General features: G+C 44.2%; 1 protein-coding gene across 1 annotated transcript in view; it reads left to right on the forward strand.

Moving 5' to 3' along the window:
• The window catches only part of PAMR1 (peptidase domain containing associated with muscle regeneration 1), an 80,636-nt gene extending 58,779 nt beyond the window's left edge, over positions 1–21,857 (forward strand). Inside the window, exons 7-11 of the mRNA XM_005890905.3 lie at positions 12,461–12,673; positions 15,315–15,381; positions 17,625–17,857; positions 18,786–19,078; positions 20,793–21,857. Of these exons, the coding sequence (XP_005890967.1) occupies positions 12,461–12,673; positions 15,315–15,381; positions 17,625–17,857; positions 18,786–19,078; positions 20,793–21,329 (1,343 nt within the window). The 3' untranslated portion in view covers positions 21,330–21,857. The remainder of the gene's footprint in view (positions 1–12,460; positions 12,674–15,314; positions 15,382–17,624; positions 17,858–18,785; positions 19,079–20,792) is intronic.
• Positions 21,858–24,340: the final 2,483 nt, after the last annotated feature.

Raw genomic sequence — 24,340 nt, forward strand, 5'->3', positions numbered from 1 at the left:
TAATAGAAGCAGTTATTCTTATTACTACTTCTGGGCCCTGTAGCCATTTAAAAGTTTGGCAGAAAGCAGGGATGTTCTAAGGGGTTAGGGCATCAGCACTCGTTTCTACAAACTAGATGATCGTGACAAACCTTTCTCAGACTCTCAAGGTTTAAGAAAATTCTTCCAAGAGTTTCTGAGTTTTTTTTGTGAACTGTTCCTCCTGAATCATTGCCAGATGCTAAGGACTGCTACCATTACATCTGCATCCAGACAAGAAAGATTGGGTTTTAAAGGACAGGTAGATACTGCCAATGCCATTGTCATAAAGAAACCCTGGATCCCAGGAGTAGACACGCACAGTGGCACTATGGATGGGGAGTCTCTGTAGCCAGAACAGCCAGAATAGGGGGCTGTTGGAGATGAAACATGGAGTAATAGCAGGGGGAACTGCATTGGGAAACTCTGGGACAGGTTGCCCCAAGCATCATGTTACTTGGTCAGCCTCCTTATTCCTCATGGTTCTTTTTTAATGGTCACTCATTAACATGAAGTGGACTCTATGTCTGTCCCCTGTGGTTATACAGGAGACCAAGTCTCCAGAGCATCCCTTGCATATTAAATTAGAGCAACAGGGCAGAAAAGAGAATGCACGGTCTGGCTGGAGAGGACATGAGGGGTATAAGGATAACTTCATAAAAAAACAGTTCCTGGGGATCCACTGTTATTACCCACCAGCACTCAGTAACCCAGAGCCTTTGGAGATGGAAGGAGCCCTGGGAGGATGCTTAGCTAGTAGTCTGCTTCCTTCTTACACTTCCTATACCAGAGCCTCCCATCTGTTGTCTCTCTGTAACACGGAGATGAATCTCTGCCACCCCTCTTAGCATGTTTGGAGGGATGCTGTCTCATTTGGATTTAGATCTGGAAATCCAAAGTGGTCACTGAACACAGTAGAAGCTGCCCTTTCACAACTATCTAATATTTGCTTGCTTTTATAATTCAGGGAGAAAATTTCCTTATCATTTGAATCTTTTTTTGTTGGATAAATCTGAGTCTACATAGACCAAATGACATGTTAGCCTTAACTCTGCTGGGCTCCATGAATCTGTGGCCTTTTAATCAAGGCATTGCCTCTTCTCACTCAGAGTAAGATGATTAGGATTGGTATATATGGGGTGCATTTTGCTGGTCAGCAATTGTTTTAGTGATGGATGGTGTTCTAGCCAAATAGTAAGAGGACAGATCAAGCCTCATAAACAGCTCTTCAGCCTGACTGACTCTGAGAGCTTGGGATGGAGTGCCCATCAGTGTGGGATGGGCCAAGTCTACCACTGTTTTACTAAGACACTGCTTCCACTTGCCTGCTCCTTGTGGGGACCCCCTTGGCTTTTGCTTTGGCAGACAAGGTCCCTGAGGCAGGACTTCATGCAGGGGTAGGATTTATTTTGGTTTTGGGTTAAGAAGTAACCCGTCAGAGCTGGGATAGACTATATGCCCATGGAGGGAAGTGGTGGGAAGATAAGAAGAGTAGAAGAACTTGAGAGCAAAGCCGAATTACCTTCTGATAGAAGCAACTTACCTGCTATCGCAGACCCCGAGACCGACTCCAGCCACTTGACAGAGGTTACAGTGTTCTCATTTTCCTTAAAAACTTCTGCCTTGTGGGGCTTTCACCACCTGTCCCTCACCCTGCTTCAGAAGATGAAAGCTTCTTTTCTGCAAAACACAAGGCATGTTTATTGATATCCAAGTATTAAAAATGACAATGGTAGTTATTCTGTGCATTCTCAATATAGACCAGACTCAGTGCTCTGTGTGACACTGTCTCATTTAATTGTCACCACATCCCCCTGGGGTAGGTACTGTGATCCTCCCCACTTTGCAGACTCATCCAACCAGACATTTTTGAGTGTCTGTTAGTTGAGTGTCTGTTACCTTACCAGGCACTGGTAAGGTAAGGCAGGGCTCTTTGGTGTATTTTCCTGCTTCATTTGGCAGAACTGTACAGCAGTTCCAATTTTAGCCCTTTTCTGGCACACAGGAGAGTGGTCATGCCATGTGTTTCCCAGATACTACTTCTTCTAGAAAGGTGTTTGGTAATGATGGTGATGATGAGAGTTACTAAGTGGGCAGGATCTCAGGACTCAAATGTCCTCTGAAGCTCAGGACTCCTCTGCAAGGTCATCCTCTCCATCCCCAAGGCTAAACGGAATTTCCTTGTTTGGACTATTTTCACCGTGAGCATACTTCACGTTTGAAAAGTTGACGATGAATGCCGCTGGGGGACATTTCCCCTAGTAGTTTAGGGTTATTACCTACCTGTCCAGCCCCATCCCCTGGAGCTGACTCAGAAACACTCTGAAATTCGAGGGAGCCCTCAGAAGACCTACTGAGCACACACCAGGTAGAAGACGACTAAGTTTCTATAGTTATGTAAGCTACCCATCGACTGTACCAAATGAGGATGTTGATTTTAAACAAAAGCAAAGTAACCAGGACTTTCTGAGGATTTTTTGAAGCGGACCCGTCTCTTAGGCACAGGGAGTTTCAGCTGTCTAATGAAATAGGCCATCTAAACACCAGAAAAATGGTATCCGAAAGACACAGTGTACCAGGAGCCAAGGACAATACTGATTAAGATCAAGTAGCTAATTGAAAGCCTCAGCCTCCAAATTGCTGCCAGATGAACAAATAGCAGTGTGTGCAGTCCAAGTATAATTTCACATGGGCACTGTCTCATTCACAACCTTGGAAGGCTGGAAAACATCAGGGGGCAGAGTTCCATCAGCTGGACAGGGATAAAAAGGGTTTTCAGTGGAGGGGTTATATCACCAGTTGGTGTCATTGTTCCTGGTTGGGGAAGACGTTTTGGAGGTAAAAGATGTTGGATCCAGAGGCACCAGACTCAGATAAAAACTGAACAGGAAGAAGTGCGAAAGGGATTCAAGCCTATCCAAAGGCTGTCTCTGGGTGTTGGTCTCATATTAAGTTAGGTTTCCAGGATGAACGAAGTCCCAGTAAGAAAGTTAATGCTTTATATATAAATAATATATGTATTTTAGAAAACTTATGAATTTTTGCCCAACTAAAAAATTTGTGACATTTTGATTCCACTTGTTTGACTTAGTATGAATAGAATGCTAGATTTCTAATTAAAAAAACAGATATGCAATAAGCAACAAAGGTTTACTGTATAGCACAGGGAACTATAGCAATATCTTGTAATAATCTCTAATGGAAAATAATTTAAAAATAATATATTGTATATGTATAACTGAATTACCTTACTGTGCACCTGAAACATTGTAAGTCAACTATACTTCAATAAAATATACATATTAAGGGAAAAAAAGAAAGTTAATGCATTTTCCAAACAGAACTGAAATTATCACAAATTGTTCCTTTGAATTTGGTGACAAGTGAGAACGGGTGGATAGCAGAGTATTTGAAGAGTTGAGGCTAATACCCCAGCTCACACTGCCAGCTAGATAATGGAGTCCTGAATGTTGTTGACTTTGGATCTGTGTCCCTTGCTGGAACTCTCAAGATACTCTTACAGCTCTAATAGTGCCTGTTAAAGAGACAGAGTGGTCCCCTTAGTGTTTTGCTCAGGTGACTCTCTCATTACCCTAAATGTATCATTAACATAAAATTTGAGGAAAAAAATGTATGACTTTTTAGGTGCAGTTTTGTAAAAGACATCAAACCATTTTTATAAGCAATCAGCTTGCCAGGTGGTGCTAGTGGTAAAGAATCTGCTTGCCAATGCAAGAGATGCAAGAGACGTGGGTTCGATCCCTAGGTCGGGAAGATCTCCTGGAAGACAAAAATGGCAAACCACTCTAGGATTCTTGCCTGGAGAATCCCATGGACAGAGGAGCCTGAAGCGCTATAGTCCATGGGGCTGTGAAGTGTCAGACACAACTGAGCAACTGAACACACACACACAGGGTATAAATAATAATTAAAGTAAGAAAGTTTAGAAGTGGGACAAGAACAGAGAAGGAGGACTCTATATGGGATGAGAGAGTAAGTTCAATGTTTGCATCAGATGGAATGATCAGCCTCAGAAAGTCTGCAATTCTGAGTTTCTTGGCAGCAAAGGCAAAAAAGAGAAAGGCCTTCGCTGGTATAGCTCTCATTGTATATTAACGGAAAGCAAATACAAGTTCATTTGCAGATGCAAATATTGTTTGTGTTATTTTAATCCCTAATTCTTTCCTCTCCTTATCTAAAGGTGGGTGCTGGAGAAGTGTTTTTCACTTCAACTTTGTAAATAACAGAAATTTAACCTTTTTTATACCAAACGTGTAAAAACTGGGTTCTTCCACCTTCCTGGGAAAAACAAAAGGTAGCTAGACTTTATTATGCTAACACTATTACTGTTGACCCAGTGATCTCCAGCCCCAGGCTCCTGCAACTCTGCCTAAGGGCTTTCTCTGGCTCTCAGAGTCCATTGACTCATATATGAGCAAAGACTGGAGTGCTGAGGAACTAATGTTCATCTCATCATCTTTCAACAAATAATTGATGGTGGTCTGTAGGTAATAACTCATATCCATTGCTCTCTGGGTAGTATGATCTGAGGCATAGTCTACACTGTCTCCCAGAGTTTCCCAATGGCATTGAAACTCCATTGCCCCCAGTAGTAACTTTCTTAATAATAAAAACTTTTGTGTCTTACTTCCCTACACTACTTTTGGCCCTTCTTGACCTGGGTTCAATCCCTGGGTCGAGAAGTTCCCTGGAGAAGGAAATGGCAACCTACTTCAGTACTCTTGCCTAGAAAATCCCATGGACGGAGGAGCTTGGTGTCCATGGGGTCGCAAAGAGTTGGACACAACTGAGTGACTTCACTTTCTTTCTTTGGGATCACCACCTACATAAGCTACTTATACTCAAATCTGTCTCTCCCAGCCTGCTTCTAGAAGAACCCAACCTAAAATAATTTGTGAAGATATTTCTCTGAGGAGCTAACTTAATAGAGTTATAGAGCTCAAGTCAGCTAGATCACTATTTGGTTGGTTCTTTAAAATATTGGGTAAGACATTGATCAATGCTAAGTAACATACATTTCAGGATTACATTGTCTAAAGGATGCTCAAAGTATGATTGTATTATTGATTTAAAAAGATTCAATGTTAAATCCAAGAATTGATCTCTCTCTCTTTTGTCTTTTTCACTCTCACACGCACACTGTTCTCGGTGTGAAAGAGCCAGCCCAGTCCTCTGTGAGATGGGGTAGTACAAGTGAGTGGAGACGCCAGTAATGTTTCTAGAGAGAGCCTATGATGTGTCCCAAAGGACTTAAAATCTGAAGGATTTGGTCATCCTCTGCCATCTACCATTTTTCAGACACGTGTTAGAAAGCAGCTGCTCTCATCGTAAGGAAGCATCACCGGGTCTGTGCTAATTGCGTCCTCTTTCCTAATTGTGCCCTTGATCAGTTGGTCTCACTGCATTAACTGTAACACGTGCCCTGGTTAAATGGTAGTCTCTGTGTCAACACATCTGTCTAGTATCACAAGGAGAACACACATGTGATACAACAGATTCCAACAAATCCCAAATGATTATTCTTAGCATAAGCATCTAAAATAGAGCCTGGTTCCATTTCACCCAGGTGTCTGCCTGTAGATTGAGAGGTTATCTTTCAGGCAACACAAAGGCTGAGTTGTATCAACCCAGTTAATCGTACCTGATGGAATCTTTGGTGCAACCCAGACCACCATCAATTGCTGTGGTTGGCTAGTATTTTCTGAGACCACCCCCCTACACCTCTTTAAATTATTTAAGGCCCCAGTGATTACCTTTACTTTATTCTCTGGTTAGACCTTCCTATGTTCTGATATAATTTTATAAGCAAAGTTAGACACTAGTCTTTTAGGATGAAATGGTGCTAATGAAAATAATTATATATGTGTGTCTCCATTCCCCTGAAGACTTGGGGGTTAAGTCTCTGGAAGGCCTCAAACCATTTTTTAATAAGTGCTTACATAAGCACTTATTTTAATAAGGCAGGGGAGGGCCTTGGGTTGTCTGGGTTTAAATGAAAATTTTTCATTAAAATTACAGAAGCACATCTGCCAATACCTGATTCTGCTGGACACAGAGGAGGCGCCCATTGAATAGAGGATGCAAGAAAAGTCATCAGTGATACCAACAGCCAACGGCAATTCACAAGCCTTTACAGAAAGACATATTGGGCTTCCAGAAAGAAAAGTGGTGGTTGAATTCTTTGGTTCCTAGGGGCTTTTTTCTATGTATTATCTCCAAATTTGAACTTACAGCTTTGAGAAGAAAGGAAAAGACAAATACTCATGAATCTGGTGTATCATATTGAAATTCTAAATTCATTCATAAAAAGGCATTTTGTGAGCAAGGATAGAGTAATATAATGGAACAAGCAGTCTGCTTTCTTGCCACAGCTGGATCTGCCCTCTGAATTCTGTGATCGTTAGGGTGATGGGAAATGGACCGTCTCCCTAAATTAGGAATGAAGAGTATGAACTTCCTTTTGTTATGGTCAGTGTAGTTGATCTGAGCAGAGGGCACGAAGAAGGCGGTGTTACTTGTGTGCACCAAAAAGCTGCTTCTCCTTATAATGTCTCTACAGTATCCTGATATACTTCTTGATGTCTCTATCTTCATGTCCATTTTTTATGGTCATGGTCCATAAAACCTTCTGGACCTGGTCATCTTAGCTATTATACCTTATGCTGAGTATGAATCTTAGTGGACCAATCAGGGGAGAAAAGGATATAACTTTATTTGCTTTAAATCAACTTAAGTCCAACTCTAAGATCCACAATTCAGGCCCATGGGAAGTTCAGTCATTGCTGGGGCCATCTCTGTACCCCAGGGTTGCAAAAGGTCCCTGGCTTTACACAGACAGCAGCAAATCAGTAAGGAGAATCCTTGGATGGTGTATTCTGGGTCCACACTGTTCAGCTTGGGGAAGTCCATGTCTTAAAGCTCCTGTTCCCTTCAGGTCAAAACAGCCCTACTGATGGAGCCTGGGGGATGGGATGCTGGAGTCTGAGACTATCTGTGAAGGCTGGAGAGCCTCTGATGAGATGTGACCTTTCTAGTTGCCCTGCCAGTCATCCTCCCCAAGATCTCCTAGGAGTGTGGAAAGCCAAGCAAGCCCCGTGCCAGGGGTTGACTTAACCACCTCTTGGGCTTCTCATCACTCCCAGGAGTGCTGCCATGGGGAGGCATGAAGGGTTCTGATGCCCAGGGCTAAGAAAACAGAACTCCCCAAACCAGGTCCTGAGCCACATTTGGGTCCACATGATTTATTAAAGGAAGTACCTTCAGGATCAACCACTAAGGAAGTTGCAGAAGGAAAATGGGAAAGAGGAACAAGCCAAGCATGAGTGATTTTAACTGAACTCCCAGACTCAGCCCCATCCTGTAAGGTGCTGGGAAGTGTAAACCACACCTTGAAGAACAGGAGTGGGGCCTTTGTGCTTCCGCACCCATCTGTCACTGGCTACAGGCAACCCTGGGGTGAGCATGAAGGGGCCGAAAATCTAGGCATTTTTTAGCTCTTCATTTGGGTGAGATGGTGCCCATGCCCAAGGGCAGTCTGTGAAGGTGGCAGGTGCCAGCTCTCAGCAGCAAAGCACACGTATAGAAGCAGAGCTTGGGAAAGGTTAAGAGGAGACCTCGATGGGGCATCAACAGTGATCACTACAAGAGCCCTGCAAAGCTATTGCATCTCCTCTGTAAAGTGGTACTGCAGTGAACTGCCTAATACTGCTGTTCTGAAGAGCAAAGAAGACAAGGGAGAGAAGGTCTTTTTAAAAACGTTTATCTGAAACAGTGTTGCAGAGAAGTGCATCCTGAGTACTGCCTTTGCTTACAAGGTAGCATGTAAAGGCATGCTAAACTTAATGTGTTTATATCCCTAGGCTGAGTCCCCAAAGTAATAGGACAATGTGCTATTTATGACTAATTATGGAATATTTTATTTAGCAAAGCAGGAGTTTGATGCTCCTTCACAGCAGTGATGCAGATGTTTTAAATTCTCATTTGGCTTTGTGTGAAAACATCCATCCCACTGAGGAGAAATGAAATCAAAAGCACTTGAAACATCAAATAGGAAAGAATCATGAGTCTGTTCAGTGGGGAGATACAGAGGTTTCTAAACAGAGAACCCACAGGGAGAAAAGAGAGATAGCTTTGAAATCTAACCCTAGGGAGATGCTCTGATGAGATGCAGATGGTCTATGAACCCAACAGGTAGAGGTCTAAACCGGGAGAGAAAAGGACGGATGCGGAAGTCTTAGAATTCTCTTCAAAAGCATCAGAGGAGAAGGTGTAGCTTTGAAAAGCACAGGAAATAAATGAGGGAAGAAAGACTAATGCTCAGTAGATGTTTGATGTAAGAGTATAATTTTAAGGCTTCATTACACAGGATTAAAATAGATGAATGTAGAGACCATGCTTGGTGTGCCCAGAAGTCTGAATCAACACACTGGACCCAGATCTGGAAACCCATCGCATTGCCAAGAGACCAAAAAGTATTGCTTTGTACTTGAAAAGGTTCAATAATTAGATTCCTTTATGGATTTTTCCTTAAGGTGTATGCATTTGGGGAATTGATTTTTAAAGGCAGTTGGATGCTTTGTAAATAAAGGCAAACAAGGGAAGTAGAGACTATGTGTAGTTTAAATTGCTACTCAAAACCAGACCAACCAGAAAAGTGTTATTATCTTGCTTCGTAGACAAGGAAAACAAGACCTGAAAAGATTAATTTTCCCAGGCCCTAGTTTATTAAGTGGAAGAATGAGTACATTTTGGCCTTTATTCTTTCTACCCACACACAGACATTTGTTGAATACCTGTGTATTTGAGCCTATAGCTATCTGATCCTGGAGGCCACTATTTTTCCGCCAGAGTCTAGTGACAAAACATTTAAATCTGAGTTCATGGAACGTGGGATTACACTCTGGTTATGCAGGATGGTAAAGAGATTTGCGGGGGGCAGAGAGGGTCTGGGAGCACACACAAAAAAGGCATGAAGACTTAATGTAGATTTATAGGCTTAGTGGGGGATACCCAAACCATCTCCCTGACACTTTAAAAAATAATAGCTATAGGACAACAACAAAATTATAAAATACAAAATCTTATGGCTACACTTTCTGATTATAAAACTTGAAAAAATAGTAGAAAGAAGCAAGAAACATTCTCAAAGTTACAAACCAGAGATACTGACTGCAATTATTTTAAAGTATGCTTTTCCAGTCCTTTTATTCCTTTGGCTGCTTAAATTTTCTTTCTTTGGTTTTGATTTTGAACAGCTTTATACGCTATGTCTGTGTGTGATTTTCTTCATACTTATCTGGCTTGGGACCTTGTAAATCTGTAGGTCAGTGTCTTTCATCAGAAAAATGTCAGTTGTTATCTCTTTACATGCTGGTTTTCCTCCATTCTCTCTCTTTTCTTCTGGGATGCCAGTTACATGCATTTATTAACCTTCTTACTATATCTTTACGTTTTCCTGTACATTTTTCATCTTTTTGTCTCTTAGGCTTCATACTGAGTCTTTTCTTTGAAACTATCTTTCAGTTTGTCAGTACCCTTCAGTTGTATCTGATTTGCTATTAAACTCATCCACTGAATTTTTTACTTTATGTCATTATAACTTTTGTGTTCTAGATTTCTCCTTGGGTTACTTTTTAAGGTGAAAGTTTTCTTCCAAAGTCCTCAATTTTATATTTTATTTCCTTGAATATTTTCAGTCTATTTTTAAGTCGTATCAGACAACTCCATTATCTGAATCCTTTATGAATCTATTTCTAACATCTACATTTCTCTTGAATTTCAGCCACATGGTCTCACCTTCCATTGAACCTTCCCTTGGAAGCATCATCCTGCTCAACCCTGGTCATATTTCATGAGCATAACTTAAAACCAAATGAAAGAGAAGTAGACAAGAAAAGTAGGCATGTGTCTTGATTTCAGACATGTCATGTTAGAAAGGAATATGCATTTAAGAATTATACAAATGTGGCAGAATTCCTCCACCTTGGGCAGACGTGTTTAGATATCCTGAGTCTGTTGCCCTTTAAATCTTCCTTTAAACCCTTTTCAATGACATGAAGAACCTGGATTGTCATGAGGCTTTATTACCTGGAAGGGCTTGAGAACTCTCCAAGGTTCCTGCCAGTTAAACCCACATGAAATGTAATAGAAATCGGACCCATCTCACACGTAAGAGATCATGAAGTGGAAGCCTAATGGACCGTGAAGGTACTTACTTCTAAGCGGAGAAAAATCCAATGATTAGGCTTACAGGAAAAGTGATTTCTTGTATTCTCACTGAGGCTGACATGGCTAGAGGCTAGTTCATTTTCTTTCCGTATTCCAGGACAGGCTCTTTCTTGGCTGTGATCTCTAGCAAGCAAAGTTCAAAATGAATGAGGAGCTACACTTGAATTACACAAGTCATAGCCCTTTGATAGTCTAACTGGTCACAGACTGAAGTCTCTGCGGGTACCATACAGCTGGTGGATGGGGACTGTGACCAAGGCAAGAATGTGATCCTGTCTAAGTAGAGAGTTCCGCCCTGCACCACCTGATTCTTGCCGTGTGTGAGTATAGACCCAGGGTTTCCAGAGCTAAATTTTGTCAGAAGCTAGTAACACAGATTTTTATAAGACACTGTCTGATTTTTATGTTGACAACGAATTCCACTCTCTGAAACTTGCAGGTATGACATATGTTTTGGGGATGATTGAAGTCTGTGGGCTCTTCCGGTTGTTTCCGGGCTATGTATTCAGCTTCAACTGAGTCTGTACTATAAGACAGTGGCCCGTCAATGAAGCAATACGGAAGGCTCTTTCTGCCTCTTCGTTCCACATCATCCAGGGATTCCTAGAAGTATAAGCACTGGGATTTTTCTGAGTCCACTTGAAGCTTCAAAAAGTACAGTGCCTTCTCTATGCCATTTTGGTATTTTTAAACAACTCACTCAGTGAGATCCCTTTTTGACATTTAAAATGGGACTTTGGCATCAACCACAGGGAGATCGCGCAGAATGCATAGTCCAAAGCACACAGTGTCATTGAGATCATCTGTCATGTGAGCTATGAGCAGTCTTAGAGTAGACAAACCAGGAGCTTGACCAGTTTTAGCAACTTTGCCAAATTGCACATAGGAACAATGCATTAATTTTTAGTCCTGAAATATTATAGAAGCGTTATATGAATGGATATCCATTTCTTGCCTGGAGGCAAGCAAGCAGGTTATTTGAAAAGTAACTGGGACACTTAAGGGAAGAAAAGAATGTCCGATGCGTAACTGAGTTGTGTGGAGACTGTTTTATAATGTGCTCAGTTGTGTCTGACTCTGCTACCTCGCCAGACACCTCTGTCCATGGGATTTTTCAGGCAAGAATGCTGGAGTGGGTGGCCATTTCCTGTTCCAGGGGATCTTCCTGGATGAGAGATCAAACGTGTGTCTCCTGTATTGGCAGGCGGATTCTTTACCACTGAGCCACCTGGGAAAGCCCCTGTTTTATAGGGATGAGCCCATATCTTAGAAAAATGATTAAAAAGAGACTAGAGAGCCTGATGGAGTGATTGTTATCTAAACTCAGTAATTAAAGGTTGAATTCTAAGGGGACTTACTCTGTATCCTTAGGCAAGTAATATTCAGTATTGTACCATAATCCATTTGAGAAAAATATATTGTCTAGCTGATCGAATATTTCCAGGATATATCTACTATCCTGTTCGGTGCTCAGGATAGCTTTGTTGATGCCAATTTTACTCTAAGTAGCTGTGCAGTATGAATGAGAGAATAGAGATCTCCTATAATGAGTATTGTTAAATGTTTAGATGGAAAGTTCTATTTGGAGATTAAGGGACTTTGTTGTATCTCTGAATTTATATTGCCTCTAGTGTTTTTTAATTACAACTTTTAACACACCCAGTGTTCTGGCAGATGAAATAGAAAATCTAAATTCATAAATGTACTCTCATTTCTAATCTATTGCACTTTCTGGGTACAACACAAGTAGGAAACTGAATAGTCTGGTTTAATTGCCCAAGCTTTAGGGAACGAAGAAGATGATATTACAATACTGAATACCAACAATCCTTGCATACTGAGCATAAAATCTAGGCAAAATGTTTATTTTGTCTAGGCCTGTCCAGATTTCACAATTTGGGAAGCAAATGAATGTGATTACATGAGAGCCTGATGTGCTGTCAAATTTATATATATATATATATATGGTGTGAAACAGTTCTCAATTTAAGAATAAATTGTTAAAACAAGAAGATATGTCTAATGCATGGATTTTTCTGTTATGCGTTTTCTCTTGGTAATTCCTTTGAGTACCATTGTTAGCAGGCTCCATATCACTGCATTTTTAATTCAATGAGACGTGAAAAGATTCAGTGCTAAAGTGGAATGCTTCAGACTCTTAATAACGCTCCTTTTCTTTTCTTTTCACTTTCAGTCCTTGAAGAAAGAAACTGCTCAGACCCTGGGGACCCAGTCAATGGGTACAAGAAAATTACAGGAGGCCCTGGGCTTATCCATGGGCACTATGCAAAAATCGGCACCGTCCTGACCTTCTTTTGTAACAGCTCCTATGTTCTCAGTGGTAATGAGATGAGAACTTGCCAGCAGAATGGAGAGTGGTCAGGGAAACAGCCAATCTGCATAAAAGGTGACTGGCAAATATTTCTGAAGTCTGTAGAGATAAGTGGAGTTGCTGAACATTTTGGTAGCTCCCATACCTGTTTTTGAAGCCCTGGGGAAAAAAATTGCCTGTCTCTTTTAAGTTCTCACTGAAACCATACATTATTCTTATTTTGGTGTGTCAAAAACATATCCATAAAACATGTGCTTCTTTTTTAGACCGCCAAAGGACCAGTTTATCCTCATCACAATGTCTTGATGTGATCAAGAAGAGTGATGTAGTTATCAGAGCAGTTTAGAGAGATGACAAGGCTGAGTTTTTTATGTGTAACCCCAAGGATAGAACTGAAACAATTAATATGCATTTATATGACTACATTTATCTACTCTCTGTGCAACATTAAATCAATGCAAGAAATAAAAGACACAATAGACACATCATCCCTGCCAGCCTGTGTGGAGGGAGGTTTGAAATGTTAAAATGTTTAAAAGCATCTTTAAAAGACAATAAACCCTTGAACATTCAAAGGAGAGTTATAGAGCAAATGAGTAGTGTGTATTCTGAGAAATATGAGCTCCAGTTCTCCTGCAGCAGGGAGGACTGGAGCCCCTTTGGGAAGCAGGGAAGGATTTACTGAGATAAAGAGGAGTTGGGATGGTATTCCACTTGGAAGACAAAAAGTGGTATAGGTAGAAGTGAAAGAATCATGGTAAGTAGAAAAAATCAGTCAATCGGGGAATCTGGGAGGTAAATTTTAAAAGGTAGTTTGAGACCAGAACAAATGGGACATTGCATAAGGAAGTTTGGACCTGACTCCATGACAGTAGGCATGTGTAGTTTCTTTTATACATATATCATGTATACATGATATATATATAAATATGCACTTTTATTTATCTACTTTTTATTTGTTTTTGGCTGTGCTGGGTCTTCGTTGCTGTGCGGGCTTTTCTCTAGTTGTGGAGAGCGGAGACTGCTCTTTGTTGGAGTGGCTTCTTTTGTTGCAGAGGATGGGCTCTAGGGTGGGTAGGCTCAGTAGGTGAGGTTTCCAGGCTCTAGAGCACAGGTTTCCGGGATCAGTAGTTGCAGCACACAGGCTTGGTTACTCCATGGTATGTGGATCTTCCAGGATCAGGGATCAAACCCGTGTCTCCTACATTGGCAGGTGGATCCTTACCTCTGAACCAACAGGGAAGCCCCATAGTTTCTGATCAACTTGATTCACTCGTTGCTCCAAGTCGACAATAGCTCTTTTTGGTGGAAGGACTGAGCAAGTAACACACACACACACACACAACTAACTGGTTGTTTCCTGAAGAAAAGCATGTCCTTGGCCTAGATTATCCAGATGATTGCTTCAGTCCTCCGCTTTGCCTTCTGAGTGTTTGTCAACAACCTGAATCACGGGAAAAGGAATGAAAGAGGAAGGCTGTGAAAGGAAGACTTTAGACTTTAGCCAGGAGCGACCTTCATCCCCAGCAGCACAGAATATGAGTCTTGATTTCATTAGGTATGGAAATGGTGTTACCTATGTCTTTGGAGATTTTTTGTCAACCCTTCTCTTACAAATTAATACAACTAGAGTTCCCTAGGTTGCTAATTAGACAAATGTTGGCTGCTTGATTGGGAAAGTGGGATGGGAAGGATTCCTTTTCACTTGTGAAGAAAGAGAGACTTCAACAAAATTAAACCAGTCTTTGAGTTGCCCTCAAAGGATCATTAGAAGCCTTAATTGCAGAGAAAGGACCTGGAGGAATCAGTTACTCAAGATTTATTGTTGGTTGACACTGCTGTTCAGTTTTAAATGAGAACCTTGTGATTTCCTATCTTGGGCTACATTTTAGAACCTTGCCCTTGGCTTTTATTCCATATTGATCCAGTTTGCTAATACTATTTACGTAAATGGATAATTCTATTAACTACTATTGCTTCATATCACTGGGCTTCCCTGGTGGCTCAGACAGGAAAGAATCTGCCCTGCAATGCAGGAGACTCGGGTTTGATCCCTGGGTTGTGAAGATCCCCTGGAGGAGGGCATAGCAACCCACTCCAGTATTCTTCCCTGGAGAAGTCCATGGGCAGAAGAGCCTGGTGGGCTATAGTCTATGGGGTCACAGAGAGTCGGACACAACTGAGCGGCTAATCCTTTCACACTTTCATATCACCTGTGTGGAGCAGCTCTGCAGACATTCTTATTCTCCTTGGGTTCTTCAAAGGGGGATGCCATTTTATTAATAAATGAAACTCAGCATGCTCTGTTTTTAAAAAATTCATTTATTTATTTTGGGCTATGCTGGGTCTCAGTTGCACTCGTGGGCTTCTCATTGGGGTGGCTTCGCTTGTTAGAGTACAGACTGTAGAGCATGGGCTCAGTATCTGTGGCTCACAGCCTTAGTTGCCCTGCAGCATGTGAGATCTTCCTGGATGAGGGATCGGACCTGGCTCTCCTTCATTGGCAGGTGGATTCTTACCACTGGACCGCCAGGGAAGTCTCTCAGGATGCTCTTTTGCTAAGCGAGCTGTTCGTGCTTGGCTGACACGTCTCACTTCTGAGAGCCTGGGGAATGTGCATTGGTGTCCAGAGAGGGTGGTCAGGTATGAATCTGAATTCATGGTGTGAACAGTTAGTATGGAAAAGGATTATGCAGCTTTAACTTTTTCTTTCTAGCCTGCCGAGAGCCAAAGATCTCAGACCTGGTGAGACGGAAAGTTCTTCCAATGCAGGTTCAGTCAAGGTGAGGTTGAAACACCTGAACTCTGCTTTAAAGGCAAATGACCATTCCTTTCTCCACCCCCTTTCCCTACTTGTGTTTGGCCAAAGACAGTCTGAGGTTTCTTAGGGACACTCCGTGTTGACTTGCCAGGAAAGAAAAGGGCCTGTTAGATGGAGGCTTATTAGCTAGCTGCCTTTAGCCAAGAGGTAGCAACTGTTGGAATATGTACAGGTTTCACTGGATCGTGGGAAAGTCAGTGGCTGGTGGGAAGCCAGACTTTAAGATGGCCTTTGAGGAGCTGGATTTTAATACTTGAGTCCTTCTAAAATGACTGCGTATTTATCATGCAGCTTTTAGGGAGATGGCATTCCTACCAAACACAGTCAGTCGTGGCTTAGGAAGATGTCCTTGGTAGTGATCAATCAGATAAAGCAGGCTGGTGGAGCTAGGAACCAGAGATGAATGACTAGCCCCTGATGAAGGATGTGAAGCCTCGGGGCGGGAGGCTTTCTCCTGGAAAGACAGAGGTGGGGACCCCTGGTGGCAAGCTAGGGAAGTTGCTTCCCCTGGATTTCAACGAGGCTTAATGCTTGGCTTCCTTCAGTTCCCTACTCAGTTTTTACCTGGCAGAGAGACCCTCCATGACCGTCCTTTAAAAAGGATAGCACCCTTGCCTCCACCCTGACTGCTGAGCTGACTTCTTTACCCAGTATTCTCTGACCTTTACAGAGATCTCCAATTTGCACCTGGGCATCCATCTTCACCTATTGTCCTACTGACATTTGCTTGTTTATTTGTTCAATTTCTGTCTCCTCACAACCCACCAAAAAATTGTTAAAGTTACACGTGCAAGAACATTTTCTGTTTAGTTCATGCTGAACTTCTAGTACCTAGAATAGCGCCTGCCGCATAGTGGACACCCCCAAAATAGTGAATGAGTGAATGGCTGGATTGGATGGACGGGTTCAAGTGCTGTTTCTGTCATCTCTCTTTAGTGCTGGCTATTCTTGGGCAGATTCCTAAATTTGCAGAGCCTTTAGTTTCCTCTTTTCAAAAATAAGGGCAATCACACTAACGTTTGCCTCTAGGAATTGTTAAGGATTAAATGCAAGGCAAATATCTCCCTGGAAGATTCATTGCTGGAGCAAGGATATGACGGTCTTCAGCAGACAGGCTCATCCAGGAACCCCCAAAGGCAATGCAAAGCTTCAGTGGCCAAAACCTGAGCTTGTTTGCAAGTACAAGAGCCCCCTGAGCTACAGAGCTGGTTCTAAATATGAGCTAAAGATTTGTAGAATGGAATCAATGTAGGTGGAATATTTGCTCTGAGCAAAGCATTGTACAGACACGTGAAACATTTCTTAAAATGGTATTCTCACCGGGGTGAGAATCGTGACTGCCCAGTGCTGTCTGGGGTCCTGTCTTGGCTTCCTGTGTGTCCTTCAGCATCCCCACCTACCTCTCTGGGCTTCCTTTCTCCATGCATTAAACAGGGATGAAAACATTGATTCCTAAAGGAAATCTAACTTGTCAGTTAATAGTCATTATGCACTGATATAAAATGAGCATAAGCTGTGTAGTATGCATACCTCTCTCCCAAGAACCCCAGAGTGGCCTCTGGGGCTTCAACTTCAGGGCTCATTTAAAAGGCCTTTTCACATTTGCACACAGCGCTTCTTATTTCTCCCAATCAATGAGCTCTGAGAGAAGGTTCTATTCTCTGAGGTGGACTAATTATATCCGTTAATTGCTAAATCAAGCTACTGTATCAACACAGTTTAGTTTGAGTCAATTCCTTATATTGCTCCATTATGATAATGGTTAGAGCAGAGTAGTCATTTGGATTTCTTTCCTTGAAATTAACTTCTTTTCTTGTTTAATTTCACAATTAATTTGTGTGTGTGTGTGTGTGTGTGCATGTATAGTGTACCTTTGGAAAGCAGCTATTATGTCAGATATTATGCTCTTCGGTTAAAACCCTGGGTAGCTGGAGGCATGCCAGAAATGGAAATGGAGGAATAAATAGAAGGTTGAAGTGTGCAAGAAAATCTGCTCAGTAGAAGAGATATGTGTGTGTGTGAGAAAGAGACAGAGAGAGGTGAGGGGAGAAAGGGAGAGCGAATCACCCACACACAGGATGAGATAGCTGTTGTTTTCTTCCTTCGTACCTGAACATCTTCGTGTAGCTTGGCATGGATGCTAAAAGGGCTGTAATGACCGTCTCCTGCCCTCCTTTCTCTCCGGGCCCCTCTGCCGTGATGCAGGGAGACGCCATTACATCAGCTATACTCATCAGCCTTCAGCAAGCAGAAACTGCAGGACGCCCCTACCAAGAAGCCAGTCCTTCCCTTTGGAGACCTGCCACCTGGGTACCAACATCTGCACACCCAGCTCCAGTACGAGTGCATCTCACCCTTCTATCGCCGCCTGGGCAGCAGCCGGAGGACGTGTCTAAGGACTGGGAAGTGGAGTGGCCGTGCCCCATCCTGCATCCCTAGTGAGTCAAGGCTTGTCCTTGCACTAAAACAGCTTGCATCTCTCATGGCTGCCTATGAAAAGCCCCTGACCCTGTTGAAGACTTCTGGGGAAAAAATCCTGGTCCAAAAGAATAGTCCTCTAATACTTTCCCCCAGCTTGGTGAAGTCTGAAATTCCACAGTTAGAGTTTCCTTCCTTTGGCTTAACCTAATTTGAGAGATGATTAAATCTTAGATGAATTTTTGAGGAAGAGGGGGCATGCTTTCTTGTGGATGATTTTATCATATTTACTTGGAGAAAAGGGACAGAACAGTCATTAAACACCATGTGGGGAAGGCATTAAAAGTGCCAGAGAACTTCTAGTTATGTCATATTGGTTACCTGAGCCCCCGTTTTCATCCTCATCACCCAACGGGATTAATTACGTTATTGTTCATAAGTAATGAGGTATCAGTTACTTACAGGTTATGTAATAATAATTACGGAGGTAATACATGGAAATGTCTGGAGTGGGCTTTTGCACATACTCAGCTACTACCCCCATCCTTTTTTGTCAGAGGAGAAGAGCAGTAGTCACGATATTTTGAATCTGTTTCTATACATTATACATCATCTCATCCACTCTCTGCAAGAACCTAGGAGACAGTTGTGATTACAGTATCCATTTTGCAGGCAGGAAGACTGAGGCTCTAAGAGATTAGGCAACTTACCCAGTAAGTGCCTGGGATGGTAAGACTCCCAGTTATAACCCTCGACTTCATAGTCAAGCATGTTAAGGTGGTTGATTAGTATTTAAAGGAAAAAAAACAACAACAGGTTAGATGCTCTGTGGTCTTGACACCCGTAGGGCCCACCTTTCCAGATATGTGCTCTGTTGGTTGATTGACACATTCCCCTCTGGATGGGAAGGTCTGAGTTTATCTCACTGAGCTGGTGCTTTCTCCGTAGTTTGTGGGAAAACCGAGAACGTCTCTGCTCCGAAGACCCAGGGCACGCGCTGGCCGTGGCAGGCTGCCATCTACAGGAGGGCCGGCGGGGTGCACGGGGGTGGTCTGCACAAGGACGCCTGGTTTCTGGTGTGCAGCGGTGCCCTGGTCAACGAGCGCACCGTGGTGGTGGCTGCCCACTGCGTCACTGACCTGGGCAGGGTCACCGTGATCAAGACGGCAGACCTCAAAGTCGTCCTGGGGAAATTCTACAGGGATGACGACCGGGATGAGAAGAGCATCCAGAGCTTGCGGGTGAGAGAGGGCTGCAGCCTGGAAGTCTGGTTTCTTTCTCAGCAGCTCCCAGCACCGGGCGAGCAGTTATTCTGTCAGTCTGTCACCTTGACATCCAGTCCAGAGCCTGGAAATATTAGGCACATGCATTCTCAGTTGCTCAGTACTGTCAGACTCTTTGCAACCCCATGGACTGTAGTCCACCAGGTACCTCTGTCCATGGAATTCTCCAGGCAAGCAGACTGGAGTGGGTTGCCCTGCCCTCCTGCAAGGGATCTTCCTGACCCAGAGATTGAACCCCTGTCTTTTGCATCTCCTGCATTGGCAAGCAGATTCTTTACCAACTGTGCCACCTAGAAGCCTAATCTTTCATGATTGGCAGATACTAGAAAGGGGCATCTAGAAAGACTATGCAGTCTTTCCCCCCCAAAAAAAATTTTTTTTAAATAAGATAATAAAAAATATCTTCTATCATTGGGGTCATTGAAAGGTAACCAACCACCTATTATGTTTAGGACATGGTGCTAGGTAGACTGTGAGGACATAGAGACTCAATAAATTTCTAATATTATTTTCTTTCCCTCCCTCCCTCCCTCCTTCTGTACCATCCACCCTCTCATGCAATCTAGCTCATCCACCTGTCCATCCATCCATCCATTGTTGAGCTCCCACAGCATGCCATTCATTGGGAATACACACAGAACTGAACAAGGCATGATTTTTGCCCTGAAGAGTCCACAGGCTAGGGGATGAGACAGACCAGTATATTGTGACTAATCCAGCACAATAGAATCCCTGGGTAAATGAGCTCAGATATAGAACAAGTCTATAAAAATGTTACAGCGTATCATAGATGTAAGCTCCAGGGGGCCCCATCAAAGAGGGTGATGAGCAAGAATGGGGATAATCAGGGGAGGCTTGGTGGAAAAGTCCCATGGACCATCCTAGGTGTAGCTCTAATTTACTGGCTTGACGGTAAATGAAATGTTTACAGTGGACCAGAGGCTGCCACCTGGTAGCCTGTAGAGGTTTGTGTTTTGGTAGTGCTACTGTATATTTTTTTAATCAGTTATTTCCCAACATTCAGAGAAGGCAAAGGCACCCCACTCCAGTACTCTTGCCTGGAAAATCCCATGGACAGAGGAGCCTGGTAAGCTGCAGTCCATGGGGTTGCTAAGAGTCGGACGTGACTGAGCAACTTCACTTTCACTTTTCACTTTTATGCATTGGAGAAGGAAATGGCAACTCATTCTAGTGTTCTTGCCTGGAGAAACCCAGGGACGGCAGAGCCTGGTGGGCTGCCATCTATGGGGTCGCACAGAGTCGGACACGACTGAAGCAACTTAGCAGCAGCAGCAGCCAGCATTTAAAAACCAAGAGGTTTCAGCCAGAGGTCTGGAGTCTACTCTCTGGCAAAATGAGCATCTCTGCATGGCAGTGGTCAGCTGAGCAGAGTGGTGTGCCTCTTTGCCTGGGGTATGCACCCCCGTCCTTCGAAGCCTCCCATGTCCACTCCACTTATTTAAAAACCACCTGCCAGCCCTGGTAGGCATTTCAGTTTGCGACCCTGGAAACAGAGCAATTGCTTTCTGTGATCCATTGAGTGAAGTGTGTCCGAATAATTGCAGCTGGCTCTCAGACATTTTCTCTCAATAATTTAGCCCGGGGCTTGCCTGTTGCCGTCACCGTGGAGTCGGCCACTCACTACTGCTATCCATTCTCTTTACCTTCGTAGATTTCTGCAATCATCCTCCATCCCAACTACGACCCCATCCTGCTGGATATGGACATTGCCATCCTGAAGCTCCTGGACAAGGCTCGCATGAGCACCCGCGTCCAGCCCATCTGCCTGGCGGCCCCTCGGGATCTCAGCACCTCCTTCCAGGAGTCCCGCATCACCGTGGCTGGCTGGAATGTCCTGGCGGACTCCAGGAGCCCCAGCTACAAGGACGACACGCTGCGCTCGGGGGTGGTGAGGGTGGCGGACTCGCTGCTGTGTGAGGAGCAGCACGAGGCGCAGGGGATCCCGGTGAGTGTCACGGACAGCATGTTCTGTGCCGGCCGGGACCCCACGGCCCCTTCTGACATCTGCACAGCTGAGACAGGGGGCATCGCGGCTGTGTCCTTCCCGGGCCGGGCATCCCCGGAGCCCCGCTGGCACCTGGTGGGGCTGGTCAGCTGGAGCTATGACAAGACGTGCAGCCACAGCCTCTCCACGGCCTTCACCAAAGTGCTGCCTTTTAAAGACTGGATCGAGAGAAACATGAAGTGAGCCACAGGCCCAGAGAGGAGAGTTTCTGTGCAGCCGTCCGTGTACATGTCAGCCAGGGCAGTATGGACCCAGAGTGGGATTCTGCCCGTGAATTTCGCTGTGCCCGGGCTTCTGATTTCAAAACCAGTGGAGGGCGAGTTGAGCTTACTTTCTGGTAGGCCACTGCCTCCCTGACTGCTGGGGTCCTCTGGAAGATTCCCACGCTGCTTACAAGAACTCAGTTTCTTACAAAGAGACTATGTAAGTGGCAAAGAAATTCACCCCATTCTACCAACCCAGTGGGCTTCCCCTCCCGCCTTTTGGGGATGGACCAGATGCCATGGTCAGCTCTGGTCAAGAGAAGGTCGAGATCGGATTCATCAGGTCTCTTCCAAGGCTCCAACCAGACCGACTTCCAAAGAGCCACCAATGGGCCAGCCCCAGACAGCGAGCCTGGCTGTGGCATTGGCCATATCACAGAGTGGTCCTTTTCCTTCCCAGTCACCTGTACATACTTTAATAAAACCAGGGTTGGCTTCTGACCCACAGAACACATGTCCTATGGCTCTGATTCCTGCCTGCAGCCTCTTTTGAGCTACATATGTTGGGACCTGTGGCTGGGGGCAGCCTTTTAATGAATCATCATTTCCAAATAATGCATATAGCAAAGCCAGTGCCATCTTTTCAATGCCAGTGCTTGCAGTTTGCTGTTCATGGGGTAGGAGAGAAAGGGGACGGGCACCATCAGATAAGGCACAAGCAGAGGAAAATATCAGGGACTTGACAATTTCTAGTGTCCCCTCTGGTTCTCATGTTCTACATTCAAACACAAGACCCTGGTTTAAATCTCCAGAAATCTCTAGGACGTATTTTCACAGCATCTGAATTGGAATCACCTATTTATTCACACTTGATTGAGATATGCCAAGAACCCGCTACTTCATTCTTCTCTATAACTTACACAACTTTCCTTTCCAGCCCCACGCCTGACTCCCACTGCATAGCAGAGGAAAAAAAAGAAAAGAATGCAATCCAGTCCCTGAAGGGGCCTTTTCAGGAACATTCTCTTTTTGGGGTGACTCACTCTCTTATCCTTTCTCCCCAGCTTTCACCAGATTCCTCCCTGTCCCACATGGTGCCATGGAGGCGTAAGTGACTTTGAGCCCTAGGACACTGGAGGACTCCTGAGTTTCTGCAGGCTCTTGGGTGTGTGTGGTATTACTTTCTCATTCCTGGGCATCTGGGGGACATTGGTGCTCAGGTCTGTAACGAGTGTAACTTGTGCGGAGTTCTCTCTGCTTCCCTGGGACTCTGCGGTCCTCTGCGCTCATTTGGCTGCTCTTTGGGTCTGGCTTGCACTGATACTCCTGAGATCCAGGGGGACTCCGTCTTGACACTGGTTTGTTAGGGTTACTCAGCCTCCTGGCCACAGTGGCAGCCTTCTTGGGAGGCTCCCCAGCTGACCTTTCACTGACCTCCTCTTCCTCCCCTGAAGTTTTGTGGAACATCTAGGTCTTTTCTGTACCTCCTGAGGCCTGAAAGCCCAAGGTTGGTGCAGGATGCCTGGGGACAGTCCCATCCTACAGACCCCAACAGAAACTCTTCCCTCCCTTATCAGTGAGAACTTCGACCCCAAGAACTTTAGCCCCAAGGCAGGATGCCACATCTGTCCCCCAACCTGCATTCCCATCTCTGTGTCTTTGCATCATTCCCTGAGCCAGCAGAGAATTTCTGGTACTTTCTCTCTTGGTTAGGCTTCCTTGAGGCTTTCCATAAGTCAGGCTCCTCACCCCCCCGCCTTTCAATCACTCCCTCCATCCTCGCGGTTTAATCTGAGAGCAATGTATTGGTTATCGACTTCTGAGGAACAACCATCCAACATGTAATAGGTTAAGCTGGACTGTTGGATTTGACAAACATTCATCAGGTTACTCAAAAGGTTTTTTCCTTGCTGTTTTTAAGCCTAGAAAGTTTAGATCTCAAGAGGTGTAATGGTAGTCAGATCAAAAAGATCTAAATTCCTGTCTTTCTACTTATTTTGAGTGATCTTGGGCAAGTCACCTAATGTCATCTGCGTCAGTTCGTCAATTATTAGGTTGGCATGCTGAAGTCTGTCTTTTGCGGTAGCTGTGACGGTTCAGTGAGCTCCTGTGTAAAGCAGTGAATATAGTACCTGACACACAGCTCAGTGCCTTTAAACCCTGGCAGGGGCAGGGCTGTCCAGCTGGGCACAGCTCCATAAAGCCTTCATATCCACCACTTCTCACCTGGGCGTCCATGCTTACACCTTCCATTCTTTCACGCTGGTCTGACTCCTCCCCTGCATTAACACGTTCCCTAGTTTCTTGACACTCTGTTTACTCTTTAGTGTCATTTTCTATCTTTGCCTCACCGCTCAGATTTGGTTCTCGATACATCATCTCTGCTATGACTTTGTTCCCTTTAGAAGCTGAGTCTGGCCCCCAGGCCGGGTGACACCGCCTGTGGCTGCTTAGTTAATAATATCCTCATGGCCACTTGCCACTCTCCCTAGATCTTCCTGCCCCAGAACTGCTCTCACTACGAGCACTCAACCACGCTAATCAGGACGAGGGAGTCAGATACAAGCCTGTCCCTGGGCCATACCTGGCACTGGAGGAATCTTATCTGTCTCTCTTTGTCATGCGGTCCTTACATCCTAGGGATAGAATGCCAAGGATGAGGGATCTCTTCTTAGCTGGAAATCTGGAGTGCATATCAGTCAGGGATTTTTCAGAACTTGTAAGGTCCATGTAGCATAAGGGATTACAATGACCACAGACAATTATGGGGACTGGTGGCAAAGTCTCCTTGAGGTTGTGGCCTTTGCATCCGGTGTTGGACTTGAATTCAAGTGGCCAGCAGTTGTGAAGGAAAGTTGGATGTGAAACTGGAAGAGCAAGAATGAGCTGGAATCCACAAAACATCGAAAGTCATGTCTGTCTCTGCTGTCCCCAACCTCAATGATTTGAGTGACCTGCACCCCCACACACCTAGTCCAGGAGACTCGGAGA

The sequence above is a fragment of the Bos mutus genome, chromosome 15 (genome assembly GCF_027580195.1).
Source record: "Bos mutus isolate GX-2022 chromosome 15, NWIPB_WYAK_1.1, whole genome shotgun sequence".
Taxonomy (NCBI): domain Eukaryota; kingdom Metazoa; phylum Chordata; class Mammalia; order Artiodactyla; family Bovidae; genus Bos; species Bos mutus.